This window comes from Rutilus rutilus, assembly GCF_951802725.1.
Source record: "Rutilus rutilus genome assembly, chromosome: 2".
NCBI lineage: Eukaryota > Metazoa > Chordata > Actinopteri > Cypriniformes > Leuciscidae > Rutilus > Rutilus rutilus.
The window spans coordinates 3178301-3198283 of NC_140210.1; the positions used below are offsets into that span (position 1 = coordinate 3178301).

At 36.9% G+C, this 19983-nt stretch overlaps 1 protein-coding gene across 1 annotated transcript in view; it reads left to right on the forward strand.

The window, feature by feature from the left end:
- The window catches only part of ptgfrnb (prostaglandin F2 receptor inhibitor b), a 47527-nt gene extending 30589 nt beyond the window's left edge, over positions 1-16938 (forward strand). The window contains exons 6-9 of the mRNA XM_084392803.1: positions 1278-1685; positions 2249-2356; positions 11787-12092; positions 12729-16938. Coding sequence (XP_084248929.1) covers positions 1278-1685; positions 2249-2356; positions 11787-12092; positions 12729-12892 — 986 coding nt within the window. The 3' untranslated portion in view covers positions 12893-16938. The remainder of the gene's footprint in view (positions 1-1277; positions 1686-2248; positions 2357-11786; positions 12093-12728) is intronic.
- The last annotated feature ends 3045 nt before the right edge of the window (positions 16939-19983 follow it).

Sequence of the window (19983 nt, forward strand, 5' to 3'; positions counted from 1 at the left end):
ACATATATGCATGGAAGCATTTGCACCGGTTGACTTCAACCAGCAACGTCTTCCGTAATGGAGAATTGTGTTTCATGAGGAGGTACAAATGATGCCGTTTGTATTATATTCTGATGTGTTTTGTGAGCTGCTGGACTGATGCAGTTCTCCACAGGGTGCAGTTTATTCTGACATGCTGTACGGTTATGCTCAAAACTGTTGCTGCTCAAAGTTATACAGCTGCAATTGCAGCTTTAATGACCTCTAAGAACATTTGGCATAATTTTGCCATTATCTAATATTGTCGCTACTATATTGGGACACTTTTTCATATTCCAAGAGACTTGGCAATAAATTGTCTTATGTAACACAAGACCAATAACTCTCTTTCACAGAGAAGACATGGTTCGGGGTTGCTGCGTAAATTCATTCAGCTCATTCAGAGCTCAGAGTTCCCAGCTCTCAGTTTCAAGTGTCAAGTTTGTCTCAGATGTTTCTCCTTAAATGCATTAGGAGAAATAAACACAGCCAACTGAGGTCGGAATAAATGCTTGTAGCACAAAGTGCTTTTACAAATAATAATAATGATAATATTAATAATTTATATTATTATTATTATTATATAAAATAATAATTATACAATTATTATTATTTATTTTAAGATTTATTATATTTATATGATCATAATTGTAATATAAATAATGATCACATAATAAAATAATATTAATTAATAATAATAATGTTATTATTGTTTATTTAAATATGTATTATTTATATCATTACTATTAATAATAATCACATCATTGATTATAATAATAATATAATAATAATATACATATTTATTATTATTATCATTATTATTTTAATATAAATAATAATCACATTATTTCAATATTTATTATTATTATGTTATTATGTTTATGCTTTTATGTTATTATAGTTTAAATATGTATTATTGTTTATATTATTATAATATTAATAATAATGATATGATTATTTATTTATTATAATTACAATATAAATAATAATCACATCATTATTAATAATAATAATATTATTATTTAATACAAAATATTTTATTATGCTTGGTGTATCATTTGCATTGTATTGTTTGTTAATATTTAGTGCTTGTGACAATCTGGAGAGCAGCTCAGCTCTTTTGATGAGAATGTTTGAGTTCATATTGAGATCTCTGACTTTTGCATCTAAGCGAATATGAACAGTTGGAGGAGAGAAACCTCATGTATAGACATTAAAATCTCCATGTAATCTCATTCCATGGTGTTGGTGTCGCGCAGGTCCTGTTCTCGGTGCCGTAGCCCGTCGTCTCCGTGAAGCTACGGCTACCGGCTCCACGTTTGAGATGAGCTGCCAGGCCAATGTGCAAAACCTCCCGCCGGGAACCTCCTTTTCCATCCTCGTCCTGTCCGAGGAGGCCGTCGGGTCTCCCAGCCGCAAACTGGCCTCGCTGGGCCCGGAAACGGTTCTTCAGCTGGAGGACTGGGGCGAGCCGGGCCGACGGGACGGCCTGATGCTGGTGAAGACCGGGAAGAGGGAGTTTCAGTTTCGTATCCAAGCGGTGCAGGAGACCGATCGCGGCTTCTACTCGTGTGAAATGAAAGCCTGGACGAAACAGGCCGGGGAAGACTGGGTCGAGATGGCCAAAGGAGTGTCCAATAAGATTCAGGTCACTTTCGTACACAAAGGTAGAGAATATGAATCTCGTGAAAACATGTCCAAATTATACAGTAGCACTTTACAATAAGGTTTCATTAGTTAACATTAGTTAACTACGTTAGGTAACATGAGCAATGCACTATACTTCTACAAAGGCTTATTCATTAAAACGTCCAAATTACGGTAACACTTTACATTAAGGTTTCATTAGTTAACATTAGTTAACTTATGTATCACAGTTTCCAGAAAAATATGAAGCAGCACAACTGTTTTCAACATTGATAATAATCATAAATGTTTCTTGAGCAGCAAATCTTCATATTAGAATGATTTCTGAAGGATCATGTGACACTGAAGACTGGAGTAATGATGCTGAAAATTCAGCTTTGATCGCAGGAATAAATTAAATTTTACTATATATCCACATAGAAAACAGTTATTTTGTCACAATATTTATGTATTTGTGTAATACACTGTATTTGTAATTATATATATATATATATATATATATATATAATGCTCAATATGCAGCATGCTTTAATATGTCAATCTTATAAGACTGGAATGATGCTATATTTGTCCTGTTTTAAAGGTCCCACGTTTGATGTGTCCATCAGTTCAGACACAACGAGTGTTTTCCCCTGGGAAACTGCTAAGATGGTGTGTGACGTCAGTGTGAGCGGCACGTCTCCCAATACAGGTGAGTGCACATACGCAACTGAACACACAACAACATAGATTAATGCTCATTATCAAGTACTTTACACTGCAAGTGTAAAATAAATCTCAGTTTAATTACTTGAAAGTGAAGAGTTTTAAGCATGAACTAAATCTTGTTAGATTCATGTTTTAAACATAAGAAAAGAAACATAATTTAATATATATTTATATCTAATGCAGTTTTGTTGCTCAGTTAAATTGATCTTGTTTTATCTAGCAAAGATCTTTATAAAAATACATTATTAAAGGCATATGTGGTTTTTCAGACCTTCAAAACTTTGTTCAATTTTCACCTTTTCCTCAACTGTATATATATATATATATATCTCATTGATTTATTGCATGCATTTATTGATGGTAAACTATGGAAGCTTGATTCTGCCACGGAATAAAAAGTAAAAAAGGTAATTGCTACTTTTTATTTCACAGTTCTGACTTAATAAACTCGCAATTCTAGCTTTTTTCCTCAGAATTGTCAAATATACATAATCTCGCAGTTGCAAGTTCTGAATTGTAAGACAAAAAGTCACAATTACGTTTTTTATTCTTAATTCCGTGGCTTCCTACTTTTTATCTCACAGTTCTGACTTTATTTTGCGCAATTGTGAGAAATAAACTTGCAATTCTAGCTTTTTTTTTCTACGAATTGTGAGAATTGAAACAGTTGCGAGTTCTGAAATGCAACACAAAAACTACGTTCCGTGGCTTCCATATAAAAGGAAGCATTACAGTAAATTGACAAGACATCACAGTAGTTTTCAAGTTAAAATGTATTCATCTCATGCCATACTCCAGTTATTTTTCCAAGCTTGGCTCATGCTGATGCTGTTATCAGGCTTGCGCTGCTCATTAAACACTATCAGACGCTTCGGCACAGCTGAGAAAGATCATGCAGACCCTGTTCCTGAGACGTTCCACACACACCGGCCAAAATCAGCAGCTTCACAGCGAGACCCCGATGAAGTCTCCGCAGATGTGCTTGTGTTTGCATGTTGCATTTGGATCAAAAACAAGCACTAGACATGAGAAACTGGAGCTCCGTTTGAGCTCTGCACGTTCAAACCGGTTTGTTGACACCGAGCAGGAGTTTCTACAACACAGTCCTCACTTTATTCGGTTTTATTCACAAAGCCTAAAGATCAAGTGGTTTTGAGTCATATGACACTACTTTACTGTTGATTTATCACCCGTTTCCGTTTTTTACTTCCTTAAGGTGCGTTTACCGTCACACGGTTTGATGCATCATTACACAATGAAAGAATGTTCACACTGTTAGAGTACATTTGCTCAAGCGAGGTTAGCACAGACAAAGAGATTTTGGCTCATGTGTGCTGTGAAAGGAAGAGAGAATCTCTGACTTACAGGTTGACATTCTCCGTTCACTTTGAACTATTTTGTTTTATTGTTTTGTGTCACAGTCACAACCTCTTATAACCACAATATGTTTAATGTGTTTTTATAATGAACAAAGTGAACAATTAAACTAGATGGACAACATCATGCACTTTAATTTATTACTTGCGATGCACAATCATTTAGCATGAGCTTTTACAGTTTTAATATATATGAGATACTTTTATATTTATATTTATATTTTGAATTAGTTTTTAGATTTCCCGTCTAAAGATTTAATGAATTGATTGTCTGTTATTGTCATTTTTAGTAGTTTAGTAGTTAGTAGTAGATTTAGTTATTGAAGTACATCAAGTTAAACAGCATTTATTTTGCAATAATAATAATCGACTGGCTGCACAATATCATTTACATGTAATTGTTGTGGTGTTCAGTTTGTAATCCCTTTTTTGAGTAGTTTTAGATTTATTTTATATGTTCACGTTTTATTGTGAGAGTACACATACTTTAGACTATAATATTTACTTAAGTCAACTTGCTTTTTTAAATGTTAAAAAAAAAGTAAGAAAATATAGAATTAAAGTGAAAAGTCTAATAGTTTATTAATGGTGTGTGTGCGACTAACACAAAACAATGCAAAAAAACACGTTGGATGTCACTTTCATTAAACTGGAATATGATTATGAAAGAAATTCACATTTCACTTTCATGGTGACGTTTTTTTTTTCTGGAAATATTTGTAACCTCTTAAAGGTTAAATGTTGGTCGAAATGAGGCAATAATTGATTTTAATCAGGATGTTACTGGAATTGTGTCCGGACGTGTCTGCGCTTGTTCTTAATGGCAGTTACTAACGTGGAAATGAATGTTTAATGTTGGGAAAAAGACTTCATTAACTGATGTCATGTGAAACTGGGTCACCCAGTGTGTGTTTTTCAGCATGCACTAACATGTCACGCTGCGTGAAGATCAAGACATCATCCTCATATATTATGGATTAATAGCGTAAAAATGCTTTGTCAAGATGTAATATGTCTCAGTTGTTCCCAGAATGTGTCTGCAAAGTTCCAGCATCCCCACAGATCATGCTGTAAATGCCCCTTTCTGGGTGGAAGGAAAAACAAAGCTGGTTTCATGCGTGTATCTTTAAATGCAAATGAGCTGCTGCTCCGCCCCCTTTCCGGAAGAGGGCGGAGCCTTTACAGCTCCGGTGTGGTGAACAAATGAGTCCTACTGAAGAGATGAGTCCGAGCTTTGGACCCAAGCAGTGCTGGTTTAGTGCCTGGTTACAAATCATAAAAATCACTTTATTATAGAAGACGTTTGTACTACGTTATAAAGAGTCATTAATGTATTTTAACTTATATGTTTCATATACTAGTATTTAACCGAAGCTATAGATTGTGAAATGTAACATTTTCTCGTTGTTAGTGTATTTTTTTAAATATAAATAAACAACATATTTGAGCTTCAAACTACTACATTCTCGACTGATAAACTCTTAAAACTACATTTCGTGACACAATAACAGTCGTATTTTTACATTTCGTGGTCTTTCTCTCTGCTTGAAATTTTAAATATTAGCTAATTGTTTTTTTCACTCTTTATTTCAGTTAATGAAAACAAATTTTAATGGTTTTAATTTTAGTTAGCAATTACAACACTCACAAGGACCAAATGAGATCTCGTCTTTTATGAGTTTTATTTCCTATGCGCGTGTGTTTATGAGCCTGTGTGTGTGTGTGTGTGTGTGTGTGTGTGTGTGTGTGTGTGTGTATATAACAGTATTATCATGTCATGTTGAGATCAAAGTGTGGCAGCTGAAATCCGAACAACTTTTTTCCTGGAGACACATCCTGCTGTGTTGTTTTATCTGTAAGGATGCTTTAACTCGTTGGAATCTATCATTCCTCTAATAGATCTCATTCTCTGCTGCTTTATTTTCTCCCAAGGCCAAAGTCTTGCCGCGTCAGTAACACTGTAATCTCAGGGGATGAACAGCATGTACTTCCCCTCGGCGGTGGCTCTTCATAACCATCTTTGCTGCTGTCCCAGAAAAGAGCAGGTCCTAGTCCTCCGTCTGTGTCTCCATCAGCGTGACGTGCCTTTGCTTCTTCCTCCACGCGTGCTGATGATGAGATACTGTGGGTTCAAATGTCTGAGACCACATTGAAAATCTGGGATGCAAATTTGCACAGTCGGTCGGATTTTCCTGCTTCCATTGAAGCTCAAGATGCGCTTTGTAGCATCTCAGATCGTCAGGTTTTAAATATTAAGAAAACTATAATTATGAAATTCAGTTATTACATCTCAGTGACATTTTTTACTCATAAATGTATATATTTTTAGTATGTGTACTTTGTTTTTAATATTTTAATCTGTTCATCAGATTTTAAATAAGAAAATAATTCTAAAAAGTCTATTTAATATATATATATATAATGACATATTTAATAATAATAATTTATATATATATATATACACACACAATTTGATTTGATATAATACAATTAAATATATAATTTTATTTTACAGTTTCATTCATTTACTCAAATTGTGCGTGTATATATACACATTATTATTGTTTATATATATATATATATATATATATAAACAATCATTTAAAAACAAAAAAGTAAAAAAGTTTATATATATATATATATATATATATATATATATATATATATATATATATATATAAACTTTTTTACACTTTATTTTATGTTTTAAATATTTGTATTCATTCTTAATACATTTAATATTTTACTTTTTAAATTTTAAATTTAATATTGTATTTATATCTTACTGGTTAGTGAATTTCTTCAGTGAAAGAAAATGAGAAATGACCTACGCATCAAAAAATAATAATAATTTGATAAAGATTACAAGACAAACGGAATAATGAACATTATTCATTATATGTTAACTTTAGAATATTGTCTCAGTGAAAATGTGTTTGAATAGGCCTTAACATTCGGAGGTCTGTCATGTGCATTTAGAGGACTCACAAAAATCTGTGACCCCTGTGCAAATCATTTGGGTTGAGCACATTAAATTGAATGGCTTTTCGCTATTCATGAGTCCCTCAGGCTAGATGTGTGCGTGTGTTCGTCAGCGCATATCCCACAATGCCTTGCTGTGACCTCGTCCGCTCCTTTCCCACAAACTCTATCAACTGCACTCCAACCGCTGACCCTTTCCTCATTATTCTAAGTCAAGTTCCAAACACATTAGTTCAGGATAGACACGGGATGGAGATCGTAGGAGGGATAATGGAGCCTTAGCATTTCTGCTTGAGAGCGTCTCGCTATCTCAAACGCAAGGGAATGACTCGAGACGTCATGAAGATTAAACCTTGGCATTTCTGGAAGAGTTGATCGTCCACCGATTAGATGCGCGTTAAACCTCAAAAATGTGTTTGCTAAGGTGAGCATCACTGTTACTAGTGCTCATACTCGAACAAAACCCTGTCGGATTTATGATTTTCACTTGTTGGACGGTAAAACGGGTGATTAATACCACAGATGTACATCGAAGGACGGTGAAATTATATAGCAACAAGATATTTTTTCATTTTAACATTCACATCACCCTCAAACAGTCATTGCTATAAATGAGACAGTTTGGAGTCCAAGGATTACACAATAGCACAATAGCATCCTGGTCAAACATGAGCGCTGGGCTTATAATTAACCGCATTACCCACAATCCTCTGACGAATCCAGAGAATAACTGTAATTAGCAGGATATTGAATATGACTCAAATATATTGCGCTCCAGGTCAGTGCACTTTGGTTCTCTGTACATCTTTATATGTTCATCACAGGATTAAAAAAAATCACCAATGAGATCTTTAATAACTCATAGACGGTATTGAGATTAAATGGAGAGTCTCCTGCTTCTCAAATGTTTCTCCTGAACAAAAGACTTCAGTAATCTCACATGCATCTCGTCCTCAACAATGTGCTCACATTCATTTTATTGCTCTGTCTTCTTCATTTATCAGTTATTGACTCTGAAGAAATATTTCAGGAGAAACATCTGACATTAAGTTAATTCTTAAAAGAAGCATAACTGGTATTTCCATCTCTCACTCACTCAGTCAGTCATTTACTCACTCACTCAGTCATTTACTTACTCACTCACTCACTCACTCATTTACTCAGTCAGTATTTTACTCACTCACTCATTTACTCACTCACTCACTCACTCATTACTCACTCACTCACTCACTCAGTCATTTACTCATTTACTCACTCACTCACTCATTTACTCACTCACTCACTCACTCACTCAGTCATTTACTCACTCACTCAGTCATTTACTCACTCACTCACTTAGTCATTTACTCACTCACTCACTCACTCACTCATTTACTCAGTCAGTATTTTACTCACTCACTCATTTACTCACTCACTCACTCACTCATTACTCACTCACTCACTCACTCAGTCATTTACTCACTCACTCACTCACTCATTTACTCACTCACTCACTCAGTCAGTCATTTACTCACTCACTCAGTCATTTACTCACTCACTCACTCACTTAGTCATTTACTCACTCACTCACTCACTCACTCATCCAGTCAGTCATTTACTCACGCACTCATTCAGTCACTCACTCAGCCACTCACTCACTCACTCACTCATTCATTCAGTCACTCACTCAGCCACTCACTCACTCACTCACTCACTCACTCACTCACTCACTCACTCAGTCAGTCAGTCATTTACTCACTCACTCATTCAGTCACTCACTCAGCCACTCACTCACTCACTCACTCACTCATTTACTCACTCACTCACTCATTCAGTCACTCACTCACTCACTCATTTACTCACTCACTCACTCACTCACTCAGTAATTTACTCACTCATTTACTCACTCATTTACTCACTCATTCACTCAGTCATTTACTCACTCACTCACTCACTCACTCACTCACTTAGTCATTTACTCACTCACTCAGTCATTCATTCACTCACTCACTCACTCACTCACTCATTTACTCATTCAGTCAGTATTTTACTCACTCACTCACTCAGTCATTTACTCACTCACTCACTCATTTACTCACTCAGTCAGTATTTTACTCACTCACTCATTTACTCACTCACTCATTTACTCACTCATTACTCACTCACTCACTCTCACTCATTTACTTACTCACTCAGTCATTTACTCACTCACTCACTCACTCACTCACTCACTCAGTCATTTACTCACTCACTCACTCACTCACTCAGTCATTTACTCACTCACTTATTTACTCACTCACTCACTCACTCAGTCAGTCATTTACTCACTCACTCACTCAGTCATTTACTTACTCAGTCATTTACTCACTCACTCAGTCATTTACTCACTCACTCACTCATTTACTCACTCAGTCAGTATTTTACTCACTCACTCATTTACTCACTCACTCACTCATTACTCACTCACTCACTTAGTCATTTACTCACTCACTCACTCACTCACTCACTCTCACTCATTTACTTACTCACTCAGTCATTTACTCACTCACTCACTCACTCAGTCATTTACTCACTCACTCACTCACTCACTCAGTCATTTACTCACTCACTCACTCACTCACTCAGTCATTTACTCACTCACTTATTTACTCACTCACTCACTCACTCACTCAGTCATTTACTCACTCAGTCATTTACTCACTCACTCAGTCATTTACTCACTCAGTCACTCACTCACTCATTTACTCACTCACTCAGTCAGTCATTTACTCACTCACTCACTCACTCACTCAGTCATTTACTTACTCAGTCATTTACTCACTCACTCAGTCATTTACTCACTCAGTCACTCACTCACTCATTTACTCACTCACTCAGTCAGTCATTTACTCACTCACTCACTCACTCACTCACTCACTCACTCACTCACTCACTCAGTCAGTCATTTACTTAGTAATTTACTCACTCACTCACTCACTCACTCACTCACTCATTTACTCACTCACTCACTCACTCACTCACTCACTCAGTCAGTCATTTACTCACTCACTCACTCACTCACTCACTCACTCACTCAGTCAGTCAGTCATTTACTCACTCACTCATTCAGTCAGTCACTCAGCCACTCACTCACTCACTCACTCACTCACTCACTCATTCACTCACTCATTTACTCACTCACTCACTCAGTCAGTAATTTACTCACTCATTTACTCACTCATTCACTGTCATTTACTCACTCACTCACTCACTTAGTCATTTACTCACTCACTCAGTCATTTACTTACTCAGTCATTTACTCACTTACTCACTCACTCATTTACTTACTCACTCAGTCATTTACTCACTCACTCACTCAGTCATTTACTCACTCACTTATTCAGTCACTCACTCAGCCACTCACTTAATTACACTGTCGCTCACTCAGTCATTATCTCACTCGTGCACTTTTTTTATACATGCATTTATTTTATCATTTTATTTGTTTATTTATGCATTTTATTTATACATTTGATTATTTGTGCATTTATCTGTAGTGCATTTATATTAATTATTCCATTAAAACTTGTGTATTATATTAGCTGTAAAGATTTATTGTAGTTTTAGGGTTTTGTCAAAGCAAATATCTTGTAAAATTACATACAAGTTTCCTGAGCTATAAAGAGCGATACAATTTTCTTCTAGGTTTATGTCCTGTAATGGTTTGGTAATTTTTTTTTCTTTTTCTTATTTTCTCTGTTTTTCTCCTCCTCTTCCCCACTTTGTCTTCCTCATCTGTGTAATACTGCAGAGGGGCCGCTGTAAAGGACGCCGCTGCTCAGGTCTTTGAGTCAGTGCGTGGGTTTGACAGCAGTGGGCCGTCATACAGTCAGTCTAATTGCTAGTTTGGGACCATCATGGCTTTATAGTCGTCGCTTTCACTCTTTCTCTCAACAGCGCCAGCCACATCTGTGTATAGATGTGCATTTCATTGCCATTCCAGTGACGGGAGATGGAAAGCGTTATTTTTATGGGACATGCCACATCTTCTAATTGATCTTGTGTTCTTTGAACCAGTATGTGTTAGTGAGGGGAAAAGACTTTTGCAAGAAATGAAGCCAAAAGATTTGCAATTTGATGAGATCTTGGCACGACCTCCATAATAATAAGCTATGCTAGAAAACATGGTGGAAGATCTTTAAATAAAGGCATCTCAAAGGAAAGGGTTTTTTGAGATTTGCAGTCCTTGTTGGTAGTATTTTTTTAATCCAGAGGTTTAAGGGTTTTTTTCTCTGATTTTTATGCTCCACATTGAGGTAGATTAGAAACTTAATATCTTCTTATGACACAAGGTTATTGTTTTATATTGAGAGGGAAAAAAACACATGCCAGAATTTGTAATTCGATGGAGCTCTGTAACTAAATTCACAGGGTCTCTAAACAGTGTTCGCTACTCTCTGCACACTGAGCAGAGGATGAACACGTCTTAAAAGTATAATCCAGGTTTTACACAAGTTAAGCTGGTTTATGTTTGCATGTATGCATTCTTTAAACGCATTTATTCATGCATTTTTGTAAATGCATGTATTTATGCCATTTTTTTAAATGCATTTGTTTATGCATTTTTTTAAATGCATTTATTTACGTATTTTTTAAAAATGCATTAATTTATAAAAAAAAACGTGCATTTACGTGCATTTTTTGAAATACGTTTATTTACACATATTTAAATCTACTTTTTAAATTATAATTCTTACAGTCAATTTAGGGTTTAAAGTATTCTGTTGTCATGGCAATATTGTTGTAAAATTGGATATAACTGAGTAAGCAATGTAAAATCGTGTTAACTCTCATATTGTTTACATCCACATCTTGTTTACATCTTGTGGCTTAACGTTTGCAGATCGGCACTATTCACTTCCATTGTTTATCCTTCACTGTCATCCAGATTTTATCTGATTTGGAGCAAAAGGGAGAGAAAGGGGGAAATACATTTTTCACCAATCACCAAATGCCGTGGTAAAACGCCCTCGCATAGTTTACTGCTTTATTTTGCAGTGTGTTTTAATGATAATTCTGTGATTTCTTCCCCATCAGATGATGTAGCGTACGAGATGAAGTGGTTCCTGGGTCGTCTGAGGGGTTCCAGCAGCCAGACCCTGTTAGCCAGTATGGACCGCTGGGGCGTCGTGCGCAAAACCCCTCGCAACGACAGCAGCGACTGCAGCCTGGAGCGCCTGGGACACAGAAGATTCGCCATGAACGTCCACAGCACACAGGACAGTGACGTCGGAGACTATCACTGCACCGTCACACCCTGGATCCGCTCACCCGCCACCGGGATCTGGAGCAAAGCGCCGGACGTCTCCTCACAGAGAGTGTTCCTCAACGTGAAGTTCGCATGTAAGTGGACTGAACAAATTCTAAGATGAATAACAGAGGAGTGCACAGAATTGCAAATGTAACACTCATGCAAGTTTAACAGGTTTTTATACTCTAATGGGAGTCTGCCAGCATTTGACACACACTCCCATGACAATACTACATTCATCCGAAACTTAACAATGCGTGTTGGAGCATGCATGTGTAATATTAAAACAGCTTGTGCATTTGCTTGGTAGAGGAATTTAATTGTCATCCTTTTAGTCTTCAGGAAGTCTTAAAAAAAACTAGAAGATAAATAGGAGAAACATTTGAAATCTCTCAAGTGCCAAAAAGGCCCAAAAACACCATAAAAATCTTTAGTCCATATGACTTTTTTCCAGGCTTATGAAGTCATACGACACATCACATATGTCAAAGATCTGATATCATGCTTTTATTACATATTCGTTATGCACATGCAAAAGCTTTATTTAAATATTTATTTATGAATTTAAGCAAGCATTGATGCATGCAAACATTTAAATTATTATAAATTATATTAAAACTTGAGTTTAGCTCTAAAGCTGTTTAAATCATAACTAATTTGTCTTGTGTTTTATCATTGTTCTTTGTGAATGCACAATAACTTCTTTGTGTCCGTGTGCATATATTCAGTGTGGGACTCGATGAAGCTGCCTTTGCTGTATGGGATCTGTGCTTCAGTAACTGTGGGTGTCTTCTCTCTGGTCCTGGGCCTGGTCTGTGCTCACTGCTGCTGTAAAACAGCTACAGCGACTCCACGCTCTCGCAACAAACTCATGGAGCTGGAGATGGATTGACAAAGACAGTACAGTTGTCCTCTTCCGTCCTGGACGGCGTGGTGACAACTGATAAACGCTGGGACACGTCCCGTCACATTATGCACCGCCTGGAAGGAGCAACTACATTCTCAGAGGAAATAACTACTGAATCAGAGTCAACGACCAGGGCGAATCACTCAAATATTGCACTAAACACATTCTTATATCAGCCGGGAACACTTTTGTTGGATTTATCAACTGTCTGCATTGAAACAAGAAGTGTTAAAGAAGACTTTTTTTTACACTCTGAGGAGATACCTGCCAAGATCCAAGCAGATTTTGACAAATTGAAGGATTATATTACACTACATCAAGCTCCAAAGAGACTGTTTGCTTCCAGATCAGGGTTTAAAGATACTAGTTTATACCATGATTCTTCTGAATATGGTGCTACTCTCCTTCTGCAAGACGTGGGAGGAGCCGAACCCAAGTCACAATGGGAAAGACGATGTTTTATCTGTGATTTTGTGACGTTGTTCATTGTCGTACTGTGTGCATCACTCAGTTTTGTTTCCCAACCCATCCAGAGTCGACCAGTTCTGACCAACCCATCCCTCTAACTACCCAAATGTTATCAACTGGTTAACTGTAATGCGATAGGGGCGGTCACACTACATTTTAAGCATTAATAGAAATTAATTTAGACCTGAAAGAATTTATCATGTTTGAAGGGGGGGGGGGGGGGGGGGGAGGTTAATACAGGATAAATTCACAATGTTAAAATATAAATTTTCTCCTATTTCCAGTGACCATACAACCCATCTGTCAAGCTAGGTAGCTAGCAACCATCTAGAGTACCTTAGCAACTGTGTAGTAACACCTAAGGAACTGATTAGCAACTCTGCAGTGAACACTAAAAGAAATGCTACATAGCAACAGCCTAGAAAACACCCAGAGCACCATGGCAACTGCATAGAAACGCCCTAGCAACTACCTGCAACACTCTAGTAAGCACTAATAGCATTCTAGCAACAGCCTGGAAACCACTTAACAATCGTAGCAACCACCCAGAACACTAAAGCAACTGTATAGAAATGCCCTAGCAACTACTGCATTCTAGCAAACACCAAGAGCATCCTAGTAACTGCATAGAAACACCCTTGCAACTACTTACAACACTAAAAAACACTAAGAGCATCCTCGCAACAGTCTGGAAACCACTTTGAACACCATAGCAACTGCTTAGATACACCCTAGCTACTACTTACAACATTCTACTGCAGCAAAGATCAAGAACATCCTAGAAACAGCTTAGAAACCACTTTGAACAATGTAGCAACTGCATAAAAGTGCCCTAGCAATTCTACAAAACTCTGAGCATCATAGCAACCAACTAGAACACCATAACAACTGCATGGAAACGCCCTAGCAACTACCAAAACAATCTACTGTTGCAAAGACCAAGAACAAACCAATAAACCAGTTTTACACTTTGACTCGCCCTAGCAACTCTACAAGGCTTTGAGCATCATAGCAACCAACTAGAACACCAGAACAACTGCATAGAAACGCCCTAGCAACTACCAAAACAATCTACTGTAGCAAAGACCAAGAACAAGCCAATAAACCACTTTGAGCACCATAACAACTGCCCGGAACACCATAGCAACTGCATAGGAACGCCCTAGCAACTCCACAACATTCTGAGCATCATAGCAACCACCCAGAACACCATAAAAACTGCATAGAAACACCCTATCAACTCTACAACACTCTGAGCACCCCACCCAGAACGCCATAGCGACTGCATAGTAACACGCTAGTAACTACTTACTCCATCAGAGCAAACCTAGTTTGTCTGTAACAACCTTTGTAAAGCTAGCCTCAAAGTTTCTCTTTCTGCAGTGTAAGTTCATGTCCTCTAAACAGGCACTGATGTCAGAATGAGCGTTTGATGATCAGCCAGGAGGGGAATCAGTGATGTTAATGTTCCTAATCACCCAAGCGGGGTCAGAATCACCCAACTTAAAAGATAGAAGTCCTACGCACATTCTCACACAGTCCGTGTTTACAAGTGCAGAGGCGGCCTTTGCAGTTCACAGGCTCGTTTCAAAGAAACAGTTGAAGGAATAAAAAGACATTATATGCAATGCGACTGCAATTACTCTCCATATTTCTCTCTCAATAGTCGCATTATAAACCCATTCTATCTCTTTAATCAGAACTATTGTTACAATCACGACCGAAAACAAAAACACCATTCAATCTTCGTCCCTCGGCTGAAATGGATTGATACTAAAACGGCTTAAATCCTTGTATTAAAGAGTTAGTCATTGAATCATGCAGTCAAACGATTCGTTCAAAGTGTTTGGATCTTATTGTTTTCGTTGGCAAAACAGAGGAAGACAGACAATATCGACAATATTTTGTCTAAAGTGTAAGTCACCTAATAGCCTATTAAATTATTGTTCATTGAACTGCTGTATTAAATCAATATCACATTTGCATCAATGCTGCTGATATTCGGCAAAAGAGCACTTTTGCTCATGTGATATTGTTTATAAATATATCAGAAACTTTAACAGAGACTTTTTTCCACCATATCTTGGTTTTTGGAAGCATTTTTGCCCCAAGCCCCGTTAGATGCATCGTTGATTGATTAATGATGTCACGCACGTAGTTGAGTAATAACTGCTTTTAATTAATCTATGTTTTGCTATAAATTACGGATATTTAAAAAAAAAAATCTCAGTTATTTTGCTTTATTTCCAGATTCAATCATAGGCTCATATGATTCTTTACGTAGTAAAACACATTCACACATGCGCACTCTTCAAAAAACGACGCTTTAAATCTCTTGACAAACTAAAAGACGTAAATGACATTTGCATGTATTCTAAATAAAAGATACAGATTGGACTGAATGTCAACTTGCTCAACAATTTTGCTCAAGATAAGGATTTATTGAGTCCACATGTCATGCAAACAAGAAACCGCTTCTAACCACAGGTCGAGATCTGTCGTTCAACCGCAAAACTTTGCGATGCTGCTTGCGAATGTTCGTTAGAACGATGGTTTCGGGAAACACAGACTCGTTGAACTGCTGATAATGACAGAACTTGCAACCATAGTTGGCTAACGATGCTTTCAGGAAAACACCTCTGGTGTGTGTGTGGAACGGGCTCTTCAAAGGCCTTTACTGTACATGGGTATGAATGTGTGGCCGCCCCTGGAGCTGGAGAAGTGTCGACTCATTGACTGCTACAGACAGGCTAGTTAGAGTCACACAGAGGTCATGATTCGCTTAGGATGAATCTTTGGGTCTTGAAGCTCCGCTAACAGCTTGAGCAAGTAGAGCTGAAACACAATGCCGTGCATTAAGGCCAAAAGCCCCCCAGAACACGGACGCCTGTGCTCAGTGACGCCTCAAGGGCATCGGTCGGCCTTTTTCTGCTTTGTCTGCTTCTGAGGGCCTTTGTCTCCATTCCTGAACAAAAAAAAGCCCCCGCATGAAAGATAGTGGAGATTCACAGTGTTTACACTCTGCAAACATTCTGGTTTGGGTTTGTTCACAATCTCTTTTCCTCAGTATTAAACTTCTGCCATTTTAATTCAGCCCTAAAGCTATACACACTCCTCCTCTCAAACTTTATTTTCTAGATGATTTCAGTCTCAAGTGTGCTTGTTGGATTTTGTAAACTTTATACTTTTTAAGAAAATGAGGAAACCGTCCCTTTGTTAGAAAGTTCACCATTGAAAATGGAGCGACGTCATCACGCAAACTGACCAGCGATTGGTCTTCGTTCTTGACTTGATTTGCATACTGAATTGTGATTGGTGAAAGACTGTTGAGTGGGTTATTGAATGAGTGACATGGTTAACCAACTGAGTAAAGGTGGACACAATAGATAATAAGCATGTAAAATTAATACAGAGTTATTTTAGAAGGAACAGGATATGATGTCATGGTCCAGTGCTTTTGTTTTCAAAAAAGTAATAAATTATCAATAATAATAATAAATTCAAAATGTTATAATATTAACTGCCTCATCTTGCATATGTGTATAACTCATTATGATTGGTTCAAACGTTTGGTGCCTGTAAGATTTTTAATGGTTTCTCTTCTCACGAATGCTGCATTTATTTGATCAAAAACAGTAATATTATGAAATATTAATTCAATTTAAAACGGCTGTTTTCTATGTGAATATATAGTAAAGTGTAATTTATATCCTGTGATCAAAGCTGAATTTTCAGCATCATTACTCCAGTCTTCAGTGTCACATGATCCTTCAGAAATCATTCTAATATGAAGATTTGATGCTCAAGAAACATTTATGATTGTTATCAATGTTGAAAACAGTTGTGCTTCGATTAATAGAAAGTTCAAACGAACAGCATTTCTTTGAAATAGAAATCTTTTGTTTTGTGTTTGTCACATTTATTATATATATATATATAAAAAAAAAAAAAAATCTTTTGAACTTTACTGTATAGCCGAGAACTAATACCTAAACCTATCTAAAACCTGTACAGTTATGTTGCTGCCTTGCAAATTCTGCGGTTTCTTTGTGGAAATGCAAATGTAGTTTGCCATAGGCATCCACTTGCAAATTTATGCATTTCGCATGGGGTCGTGTGCAGATAAATCTGAAATAGCACATTATTTATGATAATTGTCATCTCTTTGACCACACGTCATTTGTGCAGAATTCTACATGACAGCGTCAGCGCCGTATATTTTTATGCATGTGTCAATAAGGTTTTGGTAAATGCATTTACAGCACTGGAAGGAAATGACAGTCTCTTCATTCACCTGCTTTTTTTTTTTTTCACTCGCTGGGAAACTCTTCTGCTGTAATTGCTGCTGATTGGCTGTGTGGGACGGGAAAGACGTTCGTCAACTGTGTGACGGGCAATTTGTTCGCTCTGTGTTGCAGCATGTTCCACTTTCCTCTTCTTTTCTTTTTTTAGCTGCAGTCTGTCGCTCTTCTCGAATTCACTCTAATTTGACACTCTCACTTATATTTGCAGTTCTGCTCTTGAGGCATCCCTGCTGAACCTCATATAGAAACATGTATAAACCAGCGCAAAAAAAAAAACATGCACTGGTACAGCAATTGTAGAGCAATACTGTTATATGATCATCATAATTTTACACCATGGTACAGTATTACAAATATTATCATAGTGCTAGAAAAAAAGAAAAAAAAGCATTATCTTGGTGCATATACAAAACAACATGTTTTACTGTGGTCCCATGTACAAAATAGTATGATAACACCATGGTAAATTTTGGAAAGTGTCATCTCAATTATTAGGTGTCTTCATTTGATCCTGTCGCTAACTCATAACCATTGTGCCATTTTTCCAGTGGCTTGTAAAGTCTCTGGACTGAGTGGTGAAATACGGTGAGGAGTGTAATGAGAACATCACTCTCTGCTCCTCAGTGCAAATGTTAAACCGCAGCGCTCAGACAGACGAGAAATCCTTTGGTGTCTCGTCAACGTCATGGCAACAATGTAAACCCACCATGGTGAGAAAACAGTGGAGAGGAGTGGATTTACACTCAAGTTCTTAGTCACTGTGCCAACACATATTGTGCATGCTTATGAATATATTTGCACAATATGCACATTTATTAAAAGACTTATCGGTCATATTTCACTGCAAATTTAAAAGGAAAAAAAAAGTGAGCACATTGTAATGGTCATACAATAGTTTTAGTTTTTTGTATACATGAATTAATATATAGTACATTACCATACAGTACATACAGGCAGTATGATTTTTATTCAGCAAGGATGCATTAAATTGATCAAAAGTGAGATTAAAGACATTTATAATGTTACAAAAGATTCTATTTAAAATAAATGCTGTTCTTTTGAACCTTCTATTCATCAAAGAATCCTGAAAAATAAAATGTATCCTGGTTTCCAATTAAAATATGAAGCAGCACAACTGTTTTCAACATTGATAATAATCAGAAATGCAGCAAATCCGCATATTAGAATGATTTCTGAAGGATCGTGTGACACTGAAGACTAATGTAATGATGCTGAAAATTGAGCTTTGATCACAGGATATAAATTACACTGTTTTAAATTGTAATAATATTTCCATTTTTACTCAAACTAATTCAGCATTGGTGAGCAGAAGAGATGTATTTCAAAAACATAAAAAATCTAAGGGTGAGATATAACTCTACGCTGACAATGCTGGATCGATGTGCCTGTGCTCAAACAGGTCCAGTTCTCCTTGTAAGGCCGTCTGCTGCACAGGGCACACATCCATCCATCACTGAGCGAGTGTGTGTTGCCATCGAGTCTCTGCAGTCGCTCTCATCCATATGACACTTTCCATGCCAGACTGAAAATGCTTAGTTTAACCCTTAAAGTTTCTGAATTGCACACTAACATGCTGTTTATTGCATACAGCACAGTATATAGGCCTACTGTTTCTAAAGGGGTCCCTTTTTTTTTTTTTACAAAGTCTTGATTTTGTTTTTGGCGTGTACTAGAATAAGTTTTCATGCTTAATTGTTCAAAAAACACATTATTTTTCACATATTTTACATTATTAGAGCTCCTCTCTCCCCAGTCTGGTTGAATGCGTCGTTTTTGATGAAGCCCCTCCTTCTGAAATACGAAATGTGCTGTGATTGGTTAGCTGGCCCAGTGTGTTATGATTGGCAGCGCTTAGCATGTGTTTGGGAAATGTCCTGCCCCTTCATAATCTCGAGCTCTACTCAGATGCAAATATTAACAATGGCGTAAATTTCAAACCATTTCGAGCCTGATTCAGACCCTGACAATGTTAAAAAAAACAAAGATTGTGCTGAACAGATATCAAACACGGAATTCACGGAATTCTTCTTGTTTTGTTTTTTTTCTTATACAGTAGATACAATGTTATCCACCATTTTGTGTTGTCACCAACCCGGGAAGAAGCTCGTTGTAGTTCCTACCAGCCCTTTGTTGTAGTCCTTAAAAGTGATTTCTGTTAAAGAAAATATCTCCCTTTGCATTGAACTTTGAGTGTCGTAACTTTGCAGATGTTGTTTATGCTCAAACAGCAACATTATACACTAACTAAAGTTAGAAAAGTGAATCATAATCAACGCTGCAGGT